Below are 25,451 nucleotides of genomic sequence, written 5' to 3'. Positions count from 1 at the left end.
ACTAAAATTATAGTAGTGGGAGACCTCAAATTTCCTTTCTCAGACGTACATAAATCTAATCACAAATTACAGAAGAAAGAAGTTAAGAAGATGAACAGAATTTTACAAAAGTTAGACATAATAGATCTCTAGAGAAAACTGAATAAGAATAGTAAAAAAAAAATACCGTTTTCTCAACTGTACATGACACCTTCACAAAACCTGATTGTGTAAACTTTACAAGCAAATGCAGAAAAGTAGAAAATTAAATGCAAACTTTTCAGACCATAATACAAAATTACACCCAATAAAGGGTTATTGAAACATAGATTAAAAATTAATTAGGAATTAACTGAATGCTAAAAAATGAGCGAGTCCAAGACAAATAATAGAAACAATAATTTCATTAAAGAAAATTATAACAAAGAGACAGCAAATTACAATTTGAGGAATGTAATTAAAACAGCATTTAGGATAAAATTTATACCTCTAAATGTTTATATCAGTAAAACACAAAGAATAGATCAATGAACTGGGCATGCAATAACAACAACAAAACTAGAAAAAGAATAAATAAAACAATTTCAATTAAAGATCAATTTGGTATTCATAAAAATATAAATTGCTTAGATTAATAGAAGAAATAGAATAGTTAAATAACCTTATCTTACAAAAATAAATTAAATAAGCTATCAATGAGTTCCCTAAGAAAAATTCCCAGGATCAGATGGAATCACAAGTAAATTATGCCAAACATTTAAGAACAATTAATTCCAATTTATAATTTGTAAACAATTTGGAAAAATAAGTAAAGAAGGGATGCTACCAAATTCTTTTTATAACACAAATATGGTACTATTATCTAAGCCACTTTATGAACTATATGAACACTAAGTACTTAAGAGTAAAATCAAAGAAAGAAAACTACAGACCAGTTTCCCTAATAATAGTTAGGAAAATTTTCAATAAAACACTAGCAAGGGGATTACAGCAATATATCACAAGTTCCTACACTCTGACAAGATGGAATTTAAAGCAGGAATGCAGGGCTGGTTCAATGTTAGGAAAACTATCTAGGTAAACTATCAAAACTAGCATGACCAACCAGATCAATAACAGTAACAACAAAAGTCATATGATTATCTTAACAGATGCAAAAAGAGAAGGCTTTTGACAAAATATAACACTCATTCCTATTTTAAAAAAATTAGAAAGCTTAAAAATAAATTGAGCTTCTCTTAAAACGATAAGTAGTATTTATTGAAAAACTCAGCAAGCATCATTTGTAATGAAGATGACTTACAAGCTTTCCCAATAAGCATTATCACCACTATTTTTCAATAATGTATTAGAAATGCTGGCTATAGCAGTAAGATAAAAAAGAAACTGAAAGAATTAAAACAGGCAATGAGGAAACAAAACTATTACTCTTTTGTAGACATGATGATGATAGCATACTTAGGAAATCCTAGCAAATCACCCAAAAATCTAGTTGAAACAACAATTTCATTAAAGCTGCAGAATATAACATAAATTCACATTAAATCATCAACACTTCTTATATTACCAACAAAGTCTAACAGCAAGAGATGGAATGAGAAAGTTCATTTAAAATTACTACAAACAATATAAAATACTTGGGAGTCTATTCCCAAGACAAATCTAGGAACTATATGAACATAATTACAAAATACTTTCCACATAAAGCCAGATCTAAACAATTGAACAAATACTAATTGCTCATGGGTTGGCCAAGACAATATAATAAAAATGACAATTCTATCTAAATTTGCTTATTCAGTGCCATACCAATCAAACTACCAAGAAATTATTTTATAGGGCTGGAAAAAATAATCATAACAAAATTCATTTGGAAGAACAAAAGATAAAAAATATCAAAGAAATCAATGGGGAGAAAAAATGAAGGTAGCCTAGCAGTACCAGATCTTTAACTATGTTATAAAGTGTCAATTATATTAAAAAAAAAATCCATTACTGGCTAAGAAATAGAGGGATAGATCAGTAAAATAGATTAGGTACACAAAGTGAACTGATACAAGTGAAGTGAACAGAATCAAAAGAACATTGCACATAGCAACAGCAATCTTGTATGATTAACTGTGAATGATCTATTTATTCTTGGCAATACAATGATCCAAAACAATTCTGAAGGATTTAGGATGAAAAATGCTATCCACTCCAGAAAAAAAAAAAAAAAACTGATGAAGTTTGAATGCAGACTGAAGCATACCTTTTCACCTACTTTATTTTTCTTCCTTTTTTATAATGTGGTTAATAAAGCATATTTCTATGCTTTGCACAGTTTCATATATATAACTGAAATCACAGTTCTTGCTTTCTCAATGGATAGAGGAGGAGTGGGAAAGAGGGAGAGCATTTAGAACTCAAAACATTTAAAAAATGAATGCTAAAAATAAATAAGAAATTTTAAAAGGAGAAAGAAAAGAGGGCCCCTAGCCTGAAAGCTTTCCTTTCTGTCAATCTGATAAAGTTAGTGTGAAGATTTGTTATCCTTTGATCTCTACCACAATCTGATCAGTCTGTTGATTCACTAAGCTTGCTGACATTTTTGATATATTATCCCTGTACCTTCTACGAACTCACAATAATATTACCCCAAAATTCTTAGTATTTATTACATACCATACTGTGGAGGGCATTTAAGAAAAATAATTTTTACTATAAAAACAAAACTCCTGAGTCCCTGAAATCATTTTTTTTGGCTCTGCTGTTTAGGCAGTTATAATTATTAACCAAAAACATATACATTACCATATAATATTGTTCTCTAGGTCAATGACAATTAAATATAATAACCAAATATACATATACTAATCCCTACACACAGATGAGACAAGATGAAAATTTCTATAAGATCAAGAATTATTTTTTGTGCTTCATATTATCTGCACTACTTACCAGCCTAAAAAGTGTAACCTTGGAAAAGATGCAGTCAACAGTGAGGAAGTATTTATTAAGCACCTATTATGTGTCGGGCACCATGCTAGGTACTCATATATGAAAAAGATACAAAAGACTCTATTTACCATCTAGAAACTTACAGTCTAATGTGTGGGACAACAAGAAAATAACATACAAGATAAATAGTAGCTAATTAAAAAAAGGAAGCCCAATAGAATTAAGAAACATTGAGACAGTTTTTCTTCTTTTCATAGGGGTTTTGGGTGGAGGAAGATATAGGAGAGACAGGGAGATTCAGGTTATGTTTCTCAAAAAAGTTACAGAAGGAAGGCCTGAAAAAAATCACAGACAAGCAGAGCAGCTTTGAAAGTTCCATGATGAATTTATTAATTTTTTTCCCCTGAGACAACTGGGGTTAAGTGACTTGCTCAGGGTCACATAGCTAGGAAGTGTTAAGTGTTTGAGGACAGATTTGAACTCAGGTCCTCCTGACTTCAGGGCTGGTGCTCTATGCACCACACCAACTAGTTGCCCCTAATTTATTATATTAAAAAAAAAAAAGCAATCTCTATATAATCAAAGATTTTCAATTTAATGAATGGGGCTCTCTTCTATTCTACTATTTATGAAAAAATACTATTTTTATTTAGTTTCTAAATTTAGTTTAAAAAATTAAATGATTAAAAACAAAAACCTTTGATCATTAAAAATGAGCAATCACAATTGCAGAAGGAATATAGTAATCCTTTTCTGACAGAGAGCCAAAAGATTGAAGATATAATGTAATAACATTTTCATCTCAAAACAACCAATTTGGGAACTTTTTTTTTTTTTTTTTTGCTGAGGCAATTGGGGTTAAGTGACTTGCCCAGGGTCACACAGCCAGGAGGTATTGAGTGTATGAGGCCAAATTTGAACTTAGGTTTTCTAGGACTGGTGCTCTGCTACATCAATTAATTGCCCCTCTGTTTTTTTTTTTTTTTTTTTTTTTTTTGGACAGAATATTTGTTATAAGAGTTTTGGTTTTGTTTCTTATTTAGGAAGGGAGAGGAAAGGAAGAGGTCAACAAGAATTGGGTTGCCACAAAGAAGAAAAAAGGTCACTAAAGCATTTTATAAAAGCACAAAAAAAAAAAAGAACAGAAGGAAGGACAAAGATTTGCAGATCAGAGCAGATCTGAAAGTTACACACTGAATTTATGTACTTAAGAGAAAAAGTAGGATGTACCATTTGAGGGATTCACAGATTCAGTTAAAAATCCTCTTCAGCTCCACTTTATACATGAAAAAGTCCATTTTATTTGGTGTTAAGTTTGTAATTCTTTTCAAAGAAATTGAGAAATCAAGAGGAATAGCTAACATCAGGGAGAAGATTAAAAAGTTCAGTTTTAGACTTGACAAGTTTGAAATGACATTAGGACATGCAAGTCAGTCAACCAACATTTATTAAGCGCCTATTATGTGCCAAGCACTGTGCTAAGCTCTGGGGATACATCAAAAGCAAAAAACAGTTTCTGCTCACAAGAAGTTCTCAGTATACAGTGAGAGAGAAGCTGCCCACAACTATATACATAGAAGATAGATACAGAATAAACTAGAGATATAAACAGAGGAAAGACACTGACATTGAGGGGGATCAAGAAAGGATTCCTGTAGAAGATGGCACTTTAGCTGGGACTTGAAAGAAACTAGGAGGTAAAAAAGAGGGAGAACATTCCAAGCATGTGTGAAAGACAGTAAAAATGTCCCAAACTAGGAAATGATTTGTTTCTATCTGAAAGGTAAAAATAATTAGTGTTCAGGGGAAAGATTTGAGATTTAGATTTTTTTTTGAGGGTTGTCTGTGTACAAATGATAGATAAAATTGTGGGATCTCCAAGGAAAAGACACCACAGATTTAAGTCACTTAGAGAAAAATAGAGAGCATTTGTAAACTTTTGATTCAGGCAGTACAAGGAGGAAGAAGAAACCACAAAGAAGAAAGAGCCATCAGAGAAGTGGAAGATTAATAAAGACAGTCAGCCAAAAGCAGCAAATAATAAAGTGCTTACTATGTAGTACCCAGCACTTGCTACCTGTGCTAAAGCACAAAAGATACAAAGAAAGGCAAAAACAATTCCAGTCCTTTAAATTAGGTCACTTTCTAATAATAGAGACAACAGGTGCCTAACAAAGCACATAGAGGAAACAAACAGAATAGAGGGAGGACAGTGATAGAAGCAGATCAGAACATTAAAAACTTAGGGGCAGCTGGATGGTACAGTAGATAAAGCACTGGAGTCAGGAGAACCTGAGTTCAAATCCTGCCTCAGACATTTAATACCTATTAGCTGTTTGATCCTGGGCAAGTTACTTATCCCCTCCCTCCCACCACCCACATCCACAGCCACCCACCCACCCACACCCACACCCACACAAACACATGCGCATAGTAAAGAAGTAGAAGTGACAACACATACATTATTTTTCAGTAAATTTGCAAGTAAAGGGAAGTTCTAATTAAACAAGCCTAATCTCCAACTTAACCTTCAGTGAAATTAGATATTTCTATCCTTCCTTACGTGGGTGCAAAGAGAACCGCTTTCTTTCCAGTAACTTGCCATGTAGGACTTTAATCACTGAACAAATGAACTTTTAATAGCGGTTGCACCATTTGGATGTCCTGATCCAACATCGAGGTCGTAAACCCTAATTTTTGATATGGGCTCTCAAATAGGATTGCGCTGTTATCCCTGGGGTAACTTGTTCCGTTGATCACCAGTTTAAAGGACAGCTCTTTGCTGGGTTTTCACAAAACTGACTTTACATTGAAGAACTTTCTTAGCCATTTACTGAGATATGTCATTATAATATCTTATTTCATTCATGCATTCTAAATTCAACAAAAATTGTTCCCGTTACTTTCCTATAAAACAATCATCTTTCAAAAAAGCCAAAAGCAAATTCTTTTGAAATGAATTTGGCAATTGCCAGTCAAAGCACTGTTGTTGTTGTTACAAAAATCTACCAAAGAATCTCCCTCCAAATAAGAGTATTTAGCCCTTATAAATAGCTTTAAAAATATGGCAATAGAGCCAATGCTACTGGAATAGGTTCATTTAGAAGTGTCAGGAAATCTACTCCAGAGAGCTCTTCCCTATCAGAGGTATCAACTGTGATCAATTGACAATAAACAAAGAATTCAACTTTTCAAATGATAACTCTGTCCCTGAAACAAAGCAATTTTCAATAAGGCCACTAAAGATGACAATCTGATGAAGAGAAGAATCGAACTAATTCTTTTCTAAATATATGATGTCCTTTCTAAATAAAGTTACGAAGTCTAGTTCTGTTTATCTCATTTTATGAAATGAATTATTTGAGTAAACAATACTCCATCCAATTTAAAAACCACATTTTTAGTGGTAATTTAGCATGATTAATCAAGTATTGTGTTGTCCTCTAGATTTTCCTAAAGTTGACAGATTACATTTATTATCTAGCACCTAACAACTCGCAGAGTACCATAATGTCTCTGCACACTTTATTCTTTGAAACCGATGACTTAAACATTTACTTATTCCCATAAAAAATTAGTATCATATAAAACAATTTGTGCATAGTCTTTATTTTCAAATATGTATTTTCCACAAAGTTTTCTAATGACCTCAATATTTATCTGCTGCCAACTAAACAATTAAAAGAATTTTAAACCTTTCCATTGAAAATTTGAATCCTAACAAATTTCAGACTTTTCTCTCCTAATCTGTAAATCAATATGCATTAAACACTATTATGTTCTAGCAACACTGCATATAAGTTTTCCAAAAATTGTAAAAGTATTTCCTTCTTAAGTTAAGGTTGAGGAAATGACAGAATGAAGAACACTGTAGCTTGATGAAGGATAATTACAACAATTTTGTACCATCTATTAATTCATTAGGAAGAAGGTTATATAATCTGAAGACTTTCAGAATGACCTTCCATCTGTACATATCAGATGAAGAAGAAATCTCACTTTTTTCTTCAGAATCATTCAGAAATTTCTTTGCATGGAGCATGGGGATTAAAATTGTCCCACCTACAATAAAAAAGACTGAGGTAGAACTTGGAGCCAATGTCACTCACTATATTGAAGGGTTCATGGTCCTCTCATGAAGTAGACCTATCTTCCTCACAAATTAAGATGCCCTATCCTTCCATGGCCTTGTTTTTAAAAGACTACATACATACATAGACATTCAAGAACAGCTATACCTAATACAGAATAATTTCACTGATTGACATGTGATATGTACTAAAATAAGCAAAATAATGTATCAACAGGGTCACAAGTTAAATCAAGCAAGAAATACTGTCACTGACTAGATGGTCATAAAATAGTCATCTGCTCCTGTTAGATAAGAAAAAAATATATTGGGGAACTTTCCATCTAGTTGAGTCACCTCCATCATGCTGAGCTTGGTCATCATGATGAGGAAAAACAAGAGTAAAGAGTCTCTAGTTAACTTCCTATAATTAAACAAGTAAACTTAAAATTTGTGGCTCATAGCTCTGGGACTTTATATACATAACTTTGATAGGATTCTATCAAAGTGGTTAATACTGATTGGAATAGAGTAGGGGTTCAAATGAATTATTTCTCACACTAATTAGTGAAATAGGATATTTTCTGCTATGTTTGACATGAGTAAATAAGGATAGGGTTTATAGGATTAAAAACCTAAATATAATTAACATTCCCCTTTAAAACCTCCAGTTAAACTAAAGTCATTTTTAGCATATCATTAATATTTTGAACTTTATAGTATCTAATGTACAGAACAAATTTAATTTTACAAATCAGATTTCTATTCTACATATGTGATACAGGAAAGAAAAATCAATACAAATGTGGATTTCTGAATATTATTTTTAGTGTTTACTTTTGCAATCCTTGCCAGTTTGCAGAAATTTCAAGTCATATTACTGAAATATTTGGGTCACTTGGGACATACACAAGAAAATTTATTGGCAGTACCTATCCTATGGTAGTCAAAGACCAAAATGATTCCCTCAAATGCAAGCATATTGCCAATAAAAAGCCAAATAGAGAAATTGAATCTATTCCTGGTAACAAGTTCACTTATTGTAAATCTATCCCTCCCTCCCCCTCCCCCCCCCAACAACTCTATAATTATCCTTCAATTTTTCCATGGCAACAACATTTAGTATGGATCTGATTGTAAAACCTGGTTGTCACTTATTTTAATACAGATAAATTATCTTATACATATAGGGGAAGCACTCTTTTACATAAATAATGTAAGATAAGGAACAATGAGCATATCTACCTATGGTAGCCTGGGTGTCTAGCTCTTTTTATGTGGCCAATTCCTTTGCATCCTGCAGTTGGGCAGCCTCCTTGCTCAGAAGCTTCCACCAATTCCAGAGGACCTAAAGAGGTAAAGTAAGGAATAAAGTTATTCAACTGATCACAGAGCTGAAGTAGAAGTGACAACAAAGATCACAGAAGTGAAATAAATTGCCTAAAATCCATATTAAGTTGATAGTTTGCCTTAAATTTGTAGAGACTAATGAAACTGTTCAATTTTTAAAGATGCCTTGAAACAATCTGTTCTTTTATACAACTGAAGGATGCCTCAAGTAATCCTGTTTCAACATTCCTATTGAGCTTTTCTTCATATGTATATATCAATCAATAAAATAATCAATAAGCATTTATTTAGTGATGGTGATGTATCAGGTATTCTGCTAAGCTCTGAGATGTAAAAAAAAAAAAAAAAAAAAAAAGCTAGAACAGTCCCTGAGATCAAAGAGCTTATAGTCTAAAAGGATTCAAACTATATAAACATTGGCACATGCAAGTTCAATACAGAAAGCTGAAGATGGATTAAATTTTGACTTAGTTGTTAGCCAAATAATCATGAATTCCAAGTAAATTTTGTATTGCTGAGTTCCTGTAATAATTCCTGTAATCTATGGTTTTATACACTAAAACAATACTGTAATTTGCCCAGATGTACTAAGTAGATCAGTATTTCTTCCTCTCTGTCTCTATTCTTTTCTCCTCTTCTCTTTTCTGCCCTATCATCCTCTATTTCTTCGTCTCTCCCTTTCCCCCTAGCTCTCTCTTTAGACCATCATTCCTATATTTGTTTGCAACAAATGACACATCTTGTGTGAGGGATAATGTGAGGGAGGAAGGGATAGAGGGCAATACTTGACCAATGGTTTCTCTGGTATTAGAGACTCATACCATGGCAGATGAGCCTTCACTTTATACATGATCTTAGACAGTATCCTCAGCCACTGAAAGATTCAGTGTTTTTCCCAGAATCACAGAGTCAGTGTGTGTCAGAAACAGCATTTGAATATCTTTGACTCACAAGGCCAGCTTTCTAGTTGTTTTTTTTTTTTTTTTCTGCTAATAGATTAAAGTTAATAAATTTTCTTAGTAAACATTTTTAGGAACTATGAAAACCTAGTCATATACTCTAATTCAACAATTTAAGTACTATGAAAATTTCCAGTTACAATCTAATACAAGTGTGGTACTGTGAATTGGTCTCAATATGAGGAAGATCAGGATTCAAGTCCCACTTTTGATATGTCCTTGCTATGTGACTCTGGGAGAGTTATTTACCCTCTACATGTCTCAGAAATTTTTTTATTACTGTAGATTGCAAAGGAGTAAACCTTCTACATTGATTGATGCTTCCTATACCAATTAAGAAGTTATCTTTCCTTATCTTATGCCAAATTCACAAATAAAGCAAAGATAAGATTCTTGCCAAGTCCCCGCCCCCATCTCTAATTTCAATTTCAATCTTGATATATTCCATATATCTTGCAAGTATTATCACTGAATCTATTTCACTGCTGATAAAATTGCTATGTGTTTATTAATGCACTTGTTGAATAACCTTTCATTAAAGCTTTTCAAATCCCTTTAATAAAGAACACTGTTATTAAATCTATTTTTACTCCAAATATCTATCAGCATAACAGACAAAGCAAAAGGTCATATGCAATAAAATATGCTCTCCTAAAGAAATTGTCTTCATCATAACTTTTCTATCACTCAAATAGAGAAACATTTATTAAGTGAGTCCTAAACACTGTGCTCTTAGATGATCAGAAAATAAAAATTTCAAACGTGGTCCCTGCTCTCAAGGAGTGTGTGATCTTCTATATGTGAAGCTCAAATAAGTAAGAACATGATTAACTGCATAAAAAACATAAAAACAATCACATTACTAAGCAGTTACTATACTAGGCTAACATAGGTGTTACAAAAATTACAAGTACAAAAAATGAAACAATCTCAGCTCCTAAGGAATTTATATTCTAATGGAAGAAAATAATAGATATACACACAGCAAAAATATAAAGTAAATAAAAAATATAAAACAGTTGAATACAATATCAAAAGAGTGTCATGAGACATTTAAGGAGATGGAATAGATGATACCTGAACTGAACCTTAAAGGAACAGTATTTCCAAAAGTGGAATTGGAGGAATTTCCAATACCAGAGATGGGTGATATAAATATTCAAAGGTAAGAAGGCAAGAGGGAAAAAAAATCAGGCACTTGGAAATATTTTAGTGTAGCTGAAATGCTGAAAAGGCAGTATAAATAAGGTTAAAAAGTTGGCTTGTACTCAGGCAGGCATGAAACTTCACCACCATGCTCAGGACTCTACATTTTACTCAACATGCAATGGAGTTAAAAAAAAAAAGACAAATGATGGACTCAAGATGGAGAATAAGAAATACATTTTTGAACATGGCCAATGAAGGAATTTGCTTTGTGTATTTGTTATGAAGGTTTTTTTTTTTTTTTTTTGTATTCAATGGGAATAGAGGAGAAGTGAGAAAAAAATGTCTTAAATTTTTTTTAATTTAAAGGGGGAATAAAGAAGCAGTGAGGAAAGCCTGAAATTTTCTGAGCAGGGATGATGTGATTGAACATAAACAGAAGGATTACTTTGGCAGTGGTGTGAACAACAGAGAAGATCAAGATTGAAGACAAAAAAAAAAAAAAAAATTAGAAAACTATTGTAAACAGTCAAGATAAGAGATGATGAAGGCCTGAATTGGGTTGGTGGATGTGGAAATGGAAAGGAAGGGAAAGATATAAGTTGTGTTGTTCCTAAATATTCTTTTTAAAAATAATGATAAAAAAATGATTCAAATTCTTAGCTGTATCAAAGTAAAATGAGTCAACACATTGAATAAATTATGAAACATCAGAAACAGGCTACAATAAAGTTAAAAACAGAAATAATATAAGAATTCAATGATGGCACCTTTTTAAAAAAGGGCTAAGCAAGGAAGTGAATCCATTTCTTTATAGGCAGAAAAAGAATTGGCAGTTTAGATTTGAAAGAGATTAGGAGAATTAATTTAATCCCACTTTCATCCCCTCCATTCTTAGAAATTTCTCCTTCAGATTTATAATGAAAAATGCCATCTACCCACAGAGAAAGGACTGAGGAGTCTGAATGCAGAGTGAAGCATATACTTTTGTCATTTTAGTATTTTTGGAGTTTTTTGGTCTGCATTTTCTTTTGCAACATGACTAATATGGAAATATTTTACATGACAGCATATATATAATCTATATCCAATTGTTTGTCTTCTTAAGAAGTGGAGAAGAAAGGGAGGATGAGAATTTGGAACTCAAAATTTTTAAAAACCAATATTAAAATTTTTTTCATGTCATTGAGAAAGAAAAAATAAAGGAATTTCCCTTTCAGTTAACAGGAGGAAAAGGTGCATCTTGACATTGTTTTCTTTCTTATCATTAGTCTTATTTTATATTACCACTTCAAATTATTAATTATTCTCTTAGTTATAAAATTATCAGCAATTACAAATGCTCTTCATTTCCCACTGCTTAGGAAATAATACTATTAAAATCAACAGATTTCTAAAAAACTTCTCAACTCAGCTATCCTCAACAGAATATGAATAATTTTATCTCTGTGGATATGCATTTTAACACAACCCATTTTTGGCTCACAAATTTCTGATATTTTCAACTCTTGAAGAGGAGGAGGATGTACTAATAGAGAATAAATAAGGCCAGCCACTGAGGCTCTTTATGTCTCAGTTTTCCAACACATAAAATGGGGGTGATATTGTCTCCTTTCAACTAATCTCAGTATCTTAAGGCAAAATAATTTATGAAACTAAGAAAAATTTACAATGCTTGAGAAGGGCTGGCTTGGCAAGGGATACACCAACAAATTACAAATGCCTAATTGTTTCTTTTAGTCATAATAATTTTTAAGGCAGCTAGGTGGTCCAATGGATAAGGTTAAAAGTAGTCATGAAGACTTCAAATTTCAATTTCAGATCTTGACTCAAACATTTCCTAGCTAATGAGACTTTGGTCAAGTCATTTGATATTTATCATTCTCACTTTTCTCATGTAAAATGAAGATAATAATGGCACTTATCTCACAGCATAGTTGGGAAAACACTTTTTCAAACCTTAAGGTGCTACCTAAATGCTAGCTATTGTTGTCATTATCATTGTTATAAGTTCTCTTACTAAGAGGAGGCTGAAGAGGATGTCCTGTTTTTGCACACCAGCCAACTGGATGGATGTCAGGAGAATCTGCTTCAATCCAGTAATCATAGCTATTACTCCAACCATCAAAGTGCACCTAGAAATATAAGAGAAGATAATATATTTCAGAGAATAAAAAATAGGAGTGTTACTGTCTACATTAATAATTCATATTTTGATTTTTTCAAGTAGATACTAATGTCTGATATGCTACAAGAATCTAAAAGTATTTTCCTCTATTATGTAGCCTTAAAGCAAAGTATTTAAAAAGGTAAGGAAGTCATATGCGCAAGTCTTAAGTAGGGAGATCTTAAAGAAATTTAACAGTAAAAAATAATTTAAATTAAATCTTAATAATACTATTCACTTGGCTTTATTTGGGGAAAAAAGAGCACCTCAAAACAGTTTAAGGAAAAATTAGATCCACAGGATAACAATCACTGATACAATCAACATTTTGTTTTTTGATACTGAAAAGCATGCATGAATAATTGAAGAATGAGGCTTGCCCCAGGTACCAAAAGGAAGAATCCCTTCTGATGATGGATTAATAGCTTATGTGGTCACCAGCTGTAAAAAACAGGAGATAACTGTGGGTGGTGGTAAAACCTAATCTGCCAAGCAGCTGGCTAAAAGCTCTTCCCTCTTGTTGGATTTTGGTTTTATTGATCTGTTTAGTTATTAAGGGTGACTCTGTCTTTTATCTTCTTTGCCCCCTTCACTACCAGCAACTACGATGAAAGGAATTACTTGACTTATCCTTTAGCAAAAATAGTTTAAAAAGACATATGCAGTTTCTAACTTGAAACAAGTTGTGTTTCTAAAATTCTTCTACAACTCTAACAATCTCTAACAAACTCTAACATCCTCAACAATCTGTAACATAAAAAGTATTTTCCTATAAAAATGCTGCAAGTCTCAATGCATATATAGGAAAATGAATTCAAATGTTAAGATTAGATCTTACCAAATGTACATTATAATAATTCTTAGGTATCATTAAATTGTCAGATACTGTTAAAGTGTCAAAGGAAGTTTAAGAACAATAAAATCCAGATGGATGGACTGTGGGAATAAGGTATACTACTGTACTGCTTATGGTACTATGAACAGGTACCATTTTTTAAGGCTACCCGAATCAACAAAAAAGCCACAAAATTATCTATACTCTGACTAGTAATTCTTCTATTAAACAGAATATATTTATGATATGTACAAAAAATTATAGTAGCATTATTTATAATAATAAAAATATTCTATTAAAAAAAAGATTAGATCTTACACCACTAAAGAGAAAGTAAAACCTCTTTCTTGAGGGCACAGGGAAAGGAGAGCAAGAAATGTTAATGGATGGAAGTACAAGAAAAAGAGAATGAATTTATTTTTTACATACACAGAAGGAAAAGAATTCAGAAAGAGACATTGACAAACATGGAAATTTTAGTTCTTCTTTGTTAAATTAATACTTTAAAAACTATAAGAGAACTCTATAGCTTCATAAAGCACTTAGCACAGTATCCGGAACATAGTAAGACTATATAAATCTTAGCTATTATAAAATACAATTTTTTGTTCCTCTTTATACACTGAAATGTTTCTTTGATGCATCAGATCAAAAAAAATTTTTTTAATTTTAAAAGAAAGAATGAGATGTCCTCATCTCCTAAGTCATCAGTACTGCTGCCTCATTTAAAAAAAAAAAAAAAAAAAAAAGGTAGTGATCTCAGAAAGAAAGCTCTCAATAGGTGAAAATTTTTGCATCAAATCTCTGATATCTAGTACATAAAGGAATCTAAAACAAATATGAATGAATATATGAATGCACAAATGCAAAAGGCATTTACTAATGGCCTATTATGTGCAAAACATTTTGCTAAAAGGAAGTACAAAGAGGAAAGACAGTTCCTGCTCTCAAAGACCTTACATTCTAATGGAACAGACAACACATATAGAAAGTTTCAAATTTAAGTCAGATGGAAAAGTCTCAGTCCTTATACAAAATAAGCAGAGAAAAATATGTCTTTCTTTAATGCCACTCCTACTAACAAAATTTTATAAGTTTATGATATTTGTCTGGTATGAACTTTTTTGGTAGATCTTTATTAGCTGGGGCTACATTTGGGTGGTATTAACTTTGTTTTTTAAGTTTTTACTAGCTGCAGCTGTATATAGCACCCGCTAAAAAGTATTTGCCTGGTTGCAACTTCACAGGGGTTGATTTCCAAGATGGATGGCTCAGGGCATCAGACTGGAAATGTTATTCCCCAAGTTCTTGGATTCAGAAATCATGACCTATCTTCACTGAAATCTAAGGGGAGACAATGGTCAAGGTGATAGTGAACTGACTTTCCTGAAATATCCTGTCTTCTGTCTCTTTCTGGATACTTTGTAGGTAAGCTTGCTTGTCTGCTCTATAGGTAGCATGGTTGACTCTCCCCTAGAATTATTTCCTTAGAAAATGGCTGTGGTAGCTAGAGTGAAAGCATTACCAGTGGTCTGGTGAGTGTTACTATTCCTAAGACTCTTATATCCATCAATATGAAAGATCAAAATCCATTCCTAAATGATTAAGTGGTCAAAGGATAATCACACTGCCCTTAAATGAAGAACTACAAACTGTTAACAACAACATTAATGAGTGTTCCAAATATCAATAGAATTCAAACCAAGATGATTTTTAAGTTTTACTTTATATGTATCAAATTAGCAAAGAAAATAAGAAATAGAGGGGTTATAGAAAGAAGTAAACTAATGCAAATACATTTTTTTTTGTAGTAGCAAATATGTGCATGTTTGAAGCATTACAGGTTTATTTCTGCAAAATGATTCCAAATCAAAATATTCATGCAAAGATTTCAGTGTGAAAATTATCCATCAAACTCTGATTGCTTTTAAGTCCAATATTTTCTTGAAGTTTTTCAAAATGTAATCAAATTGTTTCCAAACTATCATAAAGATTCAACATTCAAGCACAAACCAATTCCCAATAGAGAATCAGATACACACTTAAGTATAGTCATTTATGTTCTGTTCACAAGAATGGAGTAGCTCCATTTCTTCTTTCTTACTTTGTAACTATACCAAATCAGCTGTATAATCACAGATGTGATTAAGACATTATGAAAGTTTCTGTTCAAATGTCAGAATGTCTAAAATTTCTGATCACTGAGTGTGCAATTACAAGCCATCTTGAAGCCATCACAGATCATCACAAATGTCTGACAGAAAGAGGTTTAATACTACCATTAACAAAGTATGTGGAAATGCTTGTCTTATTCCATAATTAAAAAAAAAAAAAGAAACAAAATAAAAAAAAAACATGTTTTCTGACTTAGAATTATTTTCCATTTCTTTATTCTAATGTCTGACAGATTTTTCAAATGAACTGACTGGCAATACTGGTCAATGGTTTCTATGAAACTATAGCTAGTTTACCAGTGGTAGAAAAGAAGAAAGTCACATTTAAATAGTTCTTTTATCTCATATAATTTAGTTTATATATAAATACTGTTTTAAAAAATAAAATAATACATGCCATTGAACATTAAGCATATTTACTATTTAATTACACAATCACTAGTCAAGAAAAAAGTAAATTCATTTTTGTCAGTGGGTGAGGTGTATAAAACCAAAAAATGAATTTTCATTTGTCAGCAGAGTTTGTAAAATTTTCCTACCATTTCCCATTATAGTCATGTGAATGAATACTTTTACTTTATTTTGTTTTAAGTCAAAATGCAGAAATAAAGACAATGAAGAACCAGACTTAAGATTATGTCTGTCTAATGTTGAGCTACATACTGCATACCTTTATTAAAATAAAAAAGACTAAGAACAAAATTAAGTTTATCTTCCAGGTTGCAATTTATTTTTACTAAAAATGGTATTAATATTCAACTAAGTCAACTAAGATAATAATAAGCATGTAATATTTTGATGGATTATCTAAAAATTGTTTCATATAAAATAATTATTATTTAATAATTAGTTTTATAATTTCATATTTTTCAAAATTATAGATAGAATAAAATTTTGTTTATAATTATATAATATGCATTTTAATTTGACTTTTAAAGAAAAAGTTATCACTAGTTATAATCACTTAAATAAATCTAAAAGAATATTATTAGTTATACATTAAATTTCTTAGGAAGTTTACAACATATTCTTTTTGATTAAAAAGGGCTAATAAATAAAAGCAATGAGGAATCATTGTTCTATAGCCCTAATAATGAAAAGAAATACAAATTAAAACAATTCTGAGGTGCTACCTCACACTATAAGATAGTAAAGTTGACCAAATAAATTAAATGATAAATACTGGGAAGACTAGGAGAAACAGATATGTTGCTGTATTATTAGTGAAGCTGTGATGTGAAGGAAGAGTTAATGGACTTGATTGGACATGTGAAGTGAGAGAACCAAAGATAAAATTGTTGCATGGGATATAAAGAAAATTATGTAATTACAGACAGAAATAGGGAAGACAAAAGAAAAAATAAGGTAAGTTAAAATTTAGCTTGATAATTAAGATTGAGATAGTGGAGGCAGACAGAATAAGTGACCTGTAGGCAGGCAGTCACTTATTATGTCAGTCAGTCAATAAACATTTATTAGGTACTTACTTTGCTCCAAGTTCTAAGGAAAGGCAAAAGATAACCTCTCTGCCCTTGAAGAGTTCACAGTTTAAAGGGAAGACAACATGCAAACAACTAGGTACGTACCAAATCATATCTAGAATAAAGTGGATATAATCAATGAAGGGAAGGAATTAGGATTAAAGGATTCAGAAATGGTTCTTGTAAAAGGTAGGATGTTTGTTAACTGCAACTTAAAGGAAACCAAGCAGCAGAGGTGAGGAAGAAGAGAATTCTGGGCATGAGGGACAGCCAATGAAAATTCCTGGAGTTGGGAGATGAAGTCTTGTGCAAGGAAGAACAAAAACAGCCAGTGTCACTGGAGTGTAGGGGGTGGAAAGTGGACTGAAAGATAAGATATAAATCCCAAGGGCAAAGAATGTCTGCAACAATAAGTTGGAACCAGAATTTTAAAAACTGAATAGAGCTAGACTACTTTTGGGAAATTGCAGTTTCATAATCATAATTTTCTCCATGAAACAAAGATTCATCTTTCAAATAACTTTTTAAAATATTAGTATTCATCAGGCCATTCTCCTGCAATCTAGTTTCCTCCACCAACCTAGCATATCAAGCTCTACCTTAGCTTCAGAATGGTAAAATTTCACTATATACAGCTAGGCCTGGGGCTACTGTGGTGCTACTCCCAGGTCTCATTCATTTTTTTTATATATACTACTTATATACTTTTCCACCTCTAACTCTGGAAACAGTAATCAAATCAAACTATATTTCTTATAACTACTTTTTCTACTTACAGAATTACTTATAACTATATCTCAGTGACTTCCCTGAACAAATATTCCTTCAGAGCCACCACTATGTCATGTTTTGTAAGCTTCTGACTCCTCACTGTTTCCCCAATTCTAGGTATGTTGGTATCTAATAAATCATCATTCATTCTGGTACTATAGTCAGGAATAGATGGAATAGCTTCTGAAGAAAGATTATTCTGGAAAAGGCTAACTGAAAATCACCCAAAGGATAATGGGGAGACTCAAAGTTGACACAGTCTGCAATTTGTTAATGACAAAGAATTAAAAGGAAAAGCAAAGTAAAGAATGTCACTATTCTAAAATACAGGAGCAAAAAGATGGATTAGTTACATGGAGAAGGAGAATCACTGGACTAAATGGTATTTTAGTTCTGTCAAGTGGATAAACAGAAAACTCTCAGCACTTTGCCAGGGACTCTTCTAGTGAATTAATGAAGGATATTGATAAGAATTGAAGGTGAAGGATAACCATGAACTAGAGGCAATCTTCAACATTGTACATAACATGCAAATCAAAGAAATCAGAGATTTATTTGAGCACTGAATATTGGAATGTGCTTCAAACTGAGTAATACAGCTGAAAATACCATTGAAAAGGGCTGAAAATAGCATTGAAAAGATTGAATTTAATCTACTGTGATTGGGACAAATAAATTACTCAATGCTACTGCTTCCTTTTTTTTTTTTTTTACTATAAAATATCTGCTATTGGAATGGTTGTGCTTCAAAACCAAATAAATAAGAAAAATCTATAACTGCTAGGAAATTTAGCTATTCTAAAGTGTCATGGATTAAAATATTTCATTCTGCTTTTAAAAAGCAACTAGTGGGTTTGCTTGGAAAGAGGCAATGTAATCCTAATGATGAAATTACTCTCTAACAGGAATTTATTCTTATATTCTTTGGAGAGAAATAATTATTTCCAATCCAAAGTATGAGATTATAAACTATTACTCTAGGAGTCACAAATTTTAATGTTTTAATAAATTATCCATGGAAGTTTCTTATTTCTTCCTCCCATACCTGGCAAACATAAACTATATTAAAAACAGATATTATTTAGGTAGGGAATATTATTTATATTTTAGATTACTTTACAATTTGGCTGCTTAATGGTAACTAATGTTAACTTACATGATATAGACAAATACTCCTTCCAACATATTTGATTGGTAAGTATTCTGGAAATTTGGGGGCTCTAGAGATTAAAAGATCTTCATGCTGTAAATGAAATCCTTTCTCTTTGAAAATCAAAAAATGTATCAAGATACACCACCCAAAGTTAATCTATTATAAATGAATCTTAATTCCCAAAACAATAGCTGTACCTTAAAAATCAATACTCTATTTTACTAGAGTTTCTATGTTCTCATCTGACTCTGTTTAAGAGGATTCATTTTAACTGGCTTCATGTCTTAGAATGTCAAGAGATCTAAATGAACAACATAAATGTTCTGGAAATGTAAAATGACACTGCTCTTGCTATTACATAATACTTTGTTAAAAAATGGAATTCTTGTCAGGAAGCTACAATAATAATTCCAAATTATGGAAAAATGAAACAATGATTTCATTTTCCTCAAACAAAGAAAAATATAGAAAGCTAGGGGACATAAGACCTATCATAATTATACCAACATATAAATACACACACACACACACACACACACACACACACACACACACACACACATCCCTGACTACTATTTTAACTAACAACATTAAGAGGAAACTTCCAGGGGATTACAACTAATTTAAATCACAGTCAAGAAAACTCAATTGCATCATTTTTCCCTCTAAATATATTTTGTTGTTCACAACATCATAGATATAGAGCTATGGAGGAATATGTGTATCATTTAGTCCAACCCAGTTACCCTGAGTCCCAGAGAAGGTATATTAATTTGACCAAGACCACATGATTAGTAATAGCACAATGAAGTGGCCCAAGTGTTCAACATTTGTTATCATACCAGATGTAAAGATATTAAAATATCAAATTTTATTATATAAACCAAAAAGAAAGGAAGAATAGTAAACCTCAGATGATTCTGAATTTTGTGTATTCCTATGGTAAGAAAAATTAAAATATATGGTATCATAACAAAGTAACATACAACTTGGTCATGCTTTTACTCTGAAGAACTTGTTACTAAAAAGCAAACTCATACTAAGGAAAACTTACTTTTATTCTGTGCTCATCAGTATCTGCAACAGTTGCTACTCTAATAAACACAGGATTTCTTTTATCTACAATCTCAAATTTCATTTTTTTCTGGAATCCATGTGCTGGTTTCTGAAATAACAGAAGATGATTTTTAGTGAAATGTTTAAAAAGCAATTAAATTAAGTACACATTTTATGCAAGAAATCTAATTCAAAGAAAAAAAATCTTTTAAATCTAATTAGGATAATAAGCAATAGGATAGGTCCAGAGGAGAGAATTAATCAGAATAGGAGAAAATCATATTCAATTCATGAAGTTAAATGCCTGATTTGTAGAAAAGTCCATAGGAACTCCAAATTATCTGTGAGTGATTCATTTTGACACAAAACTGGGCAAACTGTGAAAACTAGGTCTCCATGAAAACTGTCTTTTCATTTTGTTAGTGTTTTTAGTATCAATTTAATCTATTAGCAGCCACTAGAAAACATCTCATTACCAGAGGCAAGACATTGCAAAAGAGGCTTCAGTTCTCTTGATTAGGGGGCATCTCATTATGATATTCAAGCTCCCCTAGAAAGAAGGGAAAGAAGCTGAGAGCTTCTGTAAACCAAAGCATGCAGAGGATCTTTTGTATGTATGTAAGAACTAGAAGCAAAACTGGAAAAACCGCTACCTGTGGCATGCCTCATTAGTCCTTAAAAGCAGCAGTGCACCACACTAAAATAAGGGGGAGAATATCTCCACGGTATCTATATTGCTCACCCCATACTCCATGAACAAGCAATCCACGGGTTACAAAATAATGGTTAGTAAGCTGATGCTCACTCTGATCCATCTAGTGGACTTATTTTTGTGAATTAAAAATAGATGTTTAAATGGTACTGACAAATCAAATGACACGGGAAAAAGTAAAGAAAATACTTTTCTATTAAGCAAGAAAGCCACTATAAAAAAGGCTGCTTTAACACTTGATTTGCAAACTAGCTTTGCAAAAATAGCTATCAAAATACACTTCTTAGGAAATCAGGCAGCTCAAGATTTTATTTCACTTTAGAAGCAAAAGATCCAAAAGGAAGAGGTTATCTAGGTATTTTTTCTCAAGAAAGCAAGTTCTAAAATATCTCAAGTAAGGATCCACTCAACGTTGTATCTTACATTACTTCCAACTATCTGTACCTGGATCATAAATATTTCATACCAATGGATACTTATTACATCTCATCAGTTTTTCGTCAATAGAAATGATAAAATTTTCAACAATTTTTTTTTTTGCTGTTTAATACATTTTATTTAAAAATGGGCTAACTAATGGGCTAATCTAATGGGCTAACTCAACCATCAGCTATCTAGAAAATTCTGTAACCCATAACAATTTATTCCTTGATGTAACAAATTGCTAGACTGTTCCTATAAATACCTTTTGTTCTACATATCACTTTTCTTAACAGGCAAGAAATAAAGTCAGTAAAAAAAAAATAAGGATTTTAAACTCTTAAAATACCTATCATAAAGTCAACTATATACCTTTTACACTTTGATCCATAGAATTTGTTGTTAACTGAATTTCATAAATAATTCTAACAAGTGATCTGATTTCTCAGACCTTTATAGACAAGTATCAAATTAAAAGTTCGCACATGGATAATAAAAATCACAGATGAAATTAACACTGAAGGAAGAAGCAGAAAAATTATTGCTATTGTATGCAATTAATGGTAATGATTATAAATCTGAGTAGCCAATATAAATTTAAATTATATCCAGTATATTTTAATCTGTTTAAGAAAGCAAAGATATATAACACACATATGGAAGTTTTCCACCATTTAAAAAAATTAACATTTCAAGGGATATAAGCATCATTTGGAAAATATATCTCTGTGGAACACTTGCTTCACTGACAATGCTAAATAAATGGTGGGTTATTCTACAAATTGTTCTTCATCTGGAACTCACAACTGATAGAAGTTTCATCTTATATTGTACAGGTTCACACATAGACTTAAAAATGACATTCCTTTGAAAACTTTTCCTTTTTACAACATAAGGTATCTTTCTCTTTTATTTTTCTCCCTCAGAGTTTAAGTTAATTAATTACCATGGAATAATTTTTTAAAAATTTAATATCCTAGCAACTATAAAACTATGCCAAAGAAAACTTTTTTCCCATTTCCTGTAGACTAACTAGCCATATTAAAAAAATTTACAAATGCTTTTAACAGATCTTCCTCTTTCTTTTTCCTTTAAACTCTTAGAAAAATAAGGACTTTGGTCTTCCAAATGTCAAAGCAAATGTTTGTGGTGAAAGGAAAAATCAGTGGTACAAAATTTCTGTATCTTTCTTCTCACTTTATATTTGCTTCCAATCCTAACAGAAAAGAAGCATAAATATTATGCCTTCATCATCCTTCATATCATTAAGACACTTGCTAGAAATATGCCATAAAATTTTTCTTCTGCATTTAACTCAATAAATGTAATGGATCAAAAGCATTAAAACAATCAAGTATAGCTTAACTTGCCACATGGCATTTTTATAGAAAATACAGAAAAACAGCACTAACCAAACAAAAGTCTCTTTCTCTCTCACACTACACTGAAAAGGTCTTGGGAGGTCTAGTAAAAAATATATATATAGCTAATGATAGTACCTTTTACTGTAGTCTACTTTTAATGCCTTTATGAAAAACAACAGAATTAAAGTTAAATATGCTATCTTTTGTACTTCATATATAAAGCATATAGGTGTATAACAGATCAAACTTGGTAAATGAACCTTTTCATTTAAAAAAGATCACTTGCTGGCAATCAATATATACTCAAAATTGCATTGAACTTTTTTTTTTTTTACATTTTAAAAAACAATCATAAACTACTCTGGAAGATATGAATTTTTTAGTTTAACTTTAAAACATAGAATTTTCTTTTTAATATCATGATTATGTTTTGCTTCTATTCTCTACCTGTTTCTATTTTGGCTTCTCTAGCATGATCTATTTTGCTTCTTGCTTTCACTAGATGAATCTCTGATCTGGAACTAAAATATAATATTAAAAATAGCTTAAGGAATTTGTTTTGCCTAACTATATATATTTGTAATAGATTCTGCTTTTCTTGCCTTTTTAGTAGTTTAGAAAGGAAAAGATAAAGAAAGAAAATTTGGACCTGAAAATAAAATAAAACTGATTTTTTTCAAAAAGTGTACTAAATTTATTCAGATGAATAACTCAGTAAAGGTACCAAACAAAATTGTTTTGATTAATAAAGAAACAATTTGTTCCTGAAAGTGTTTAACCTGAATTAAAAAAAAAGTTGCTAAGAAAGTAATCATTTGAAAATTTCTAGAATTTATTTAGAAAAACTAAAAATTAGTATTCACTAAAAAAAATTAATAGGACACCATAAATTACAGTCACTTACCACTTTAAAGGCCCTTGCAGGAGCAGGTAAAGAATTAGTTTCTTCCAAGTATTTGTCCCAGGAAAAATGTTTCACATTTGGGTAATCTGAAAGGAGATTAAAAACAAACAAAAAAATCTATATACAAAAGCTAAATACTAACATAAAAAATAATATACAAAATTACACCAAGATTATTATTAATATCATCAGAAAATATTAATATTATAGTTTCTAAAACCATTTTCACATAACAACTCCAATAGCCTTTACCACAGGTCACACACTCAGGTCATCTATGTAAACTAAATATTTCCTTTTGATTCTGACCACTTGATTTTCACTTTCAGGAATTTTAAATTAAAAATATAAGGCTAAAAAATAGTTTTAAATTTTTTTAAAAAAAGAAAAACTCATTTGTCATTTAATAATACAATTTGCATTATTTAATTTTTTTATATACTAGTCTAAATCTATATATATATCTTTTCTCCTCAACTCCATTTGAACACCTATGAGGCAGGGACTATTATTCATGACCCATAGCATTCATTAGCCAAAAATGAGCAGACTCCTGCCCACAGTTAAAAATCTATAGAACCAAAATGTTGCTTAAAAACAACAGAAAGTAAAATAACTTTGGGGTACTACTTGACACGATCAGATTGGCAAACATAAACAGCAAAGGAAAAAGAAAATGTTGAGGGGAATGAGGAATTAAGGAACAGCTTCACAGGAACTCACAATCTAATACTGGAGAAAAGTTGACTGTGTGTGCAAATGATATATATTACTTTGTATTAGGAGAGAGTGCTGGCCTTGGTATCAGGAAAATGAGGATAATAATAGCATTTACCTTACAGGGTCATTGTGAGGGTCATATAGGATAACATATATAAATCATTTTGTGAATTTTAAAAGTGCTATAGAAGTGATAGCTATTATTATTATTACTTTTTGTTCATTGTATGATGGTAACTGCAGTTTTGTCAGAGTAAAAACTTCTCTTAAATTTAATGCCTCTCAAGGTTTCACCTACATGAAGTCATTCGTGGTCATGCTGCAGAAAGTTAGCAGCAGTGTCTGTCAAGCCAAAGACCCAAGGCTTTTATATTGGCATAGCAGTTCTATTCATTTTCAATACTGTCACACTAAGTGGTTGTTTTCTTGGGGCTTCAATTTTGGCTGCTTTAGTATTTCATTTAGAGTCCCTGGGTACTTAGTTACCCAGGGAACCATTTCTCATGAAGTTTATTTATAACAACCACATATCTAACAAGCTAGCAAGCAAGTAGAATTGGTGACACATATATTAAGGAGGGCAAAGTGCCCAGAAAACTCTTATGAGCTGGACCGAGGTATGTCCTATGACTCATTTGACAGTTGTGACGATATGGTTATAAGCCCACATCAACTTTCCCTTCCACTACTTTCCCCTATCCACTACCCTGGCTACCCTGTCTTTTTTTAGATGTTCAATTCCTCAGTTTTCCTTCCCTCTTTTCTTTATGCTCTCATTTGGTGATCTCATCAATCCCAAGGTTTTAATTGTCATTGGTATTGCAAATGTCCAGATCTATATATATCCCAGCCTATTCTCTTATTTAATCTACTTTTATGCATCATTATATGCCCTTAAAACTAGGTGTCCCATAAGAATCTCACACTCAGTATGTTTGCGGTAACTAGGATAGCATAATGAATAGAACGCTTGACGTGCAGTCAGGAAATCCTAAGGTTAAGTTCCATTTCAGACACTTAATATCTCTAAGACCCTGGGTTTATTTCTTAATTTCCCTGTACCTTAGTGTTCTCATGTGTAAAATGGTGAGGCTGGACTTAATGACTTCTGAGACCCCATCCTATTCTAATTCTATGATTTTGTATCCCAGATTCATCTTTTCTCCCCAAATTACCTTTCATCTGAATTTCCCTATTTCTGTTGAAATTGCTACCACCATTATAATCACCCAGCTTTTCAAGGTCGGGTCT

At 31.6% G+C, this 25,451-nt stretch overlaps 1 protein-coding gene across 1 annotated transcript in view; it reads right to left on the bottom strand.

Annotated features, from left to right (window-relative positions):
- L3MBTL3 (L3MBTL histone methyl-lysine binding protein 3) overlaps positions 1 to 25,451 on the bottom strand; it is a 147,907-nt gene that overhangs the window by 39,178 nt on the left and 83,278 nt on the right. Inside the window, exons 15-18 of the mRNA XM_051997722.1 lie at positions 23,481 to 23,566; positions 20,079 to 20,189; positions 12,464 to 12,578; positions 8,234 to 8,336 (exon numbers count right to left, since the gene is read on the bottom strand). Of these exons, the coding sequence (XP_051853682.1) occupies positions 8,234 to 8,336; positions 12,464 to 12,578; positions 20,079 to 20,189; positions 23,481 to 23,566 (415 nt within the window). The remainder of the gene's footprint in view (positions 1 to 8,233; positions 8,337 to 12,463; positions 12,579 to 20,078; positions 20,190 to 23,480; positions 23,567 to 25,451) is intronic.

Source organism: Antechinus flavipes, chromosome 4 (assembly GCF_016432865.1).
Source record: "Antechinus flavipes isolate AdamAnt ecotype Samford, QLD, Australia chromosome 4, AdamAnt_v2, whole genome shotgun sequence".
Classification (NCBI taxonomy): domain Eukaryota; kingdom Metazoa; phylum Chordata; class Mammalia; order Dasyuromorphia; family Dasyuridae; genus Antechinus; species Antechinus flavipes.
Note: the sequence above shows the minus strand (reverse complement) of the source record. Positions and strands in the feature narration are given on the sequence as shown.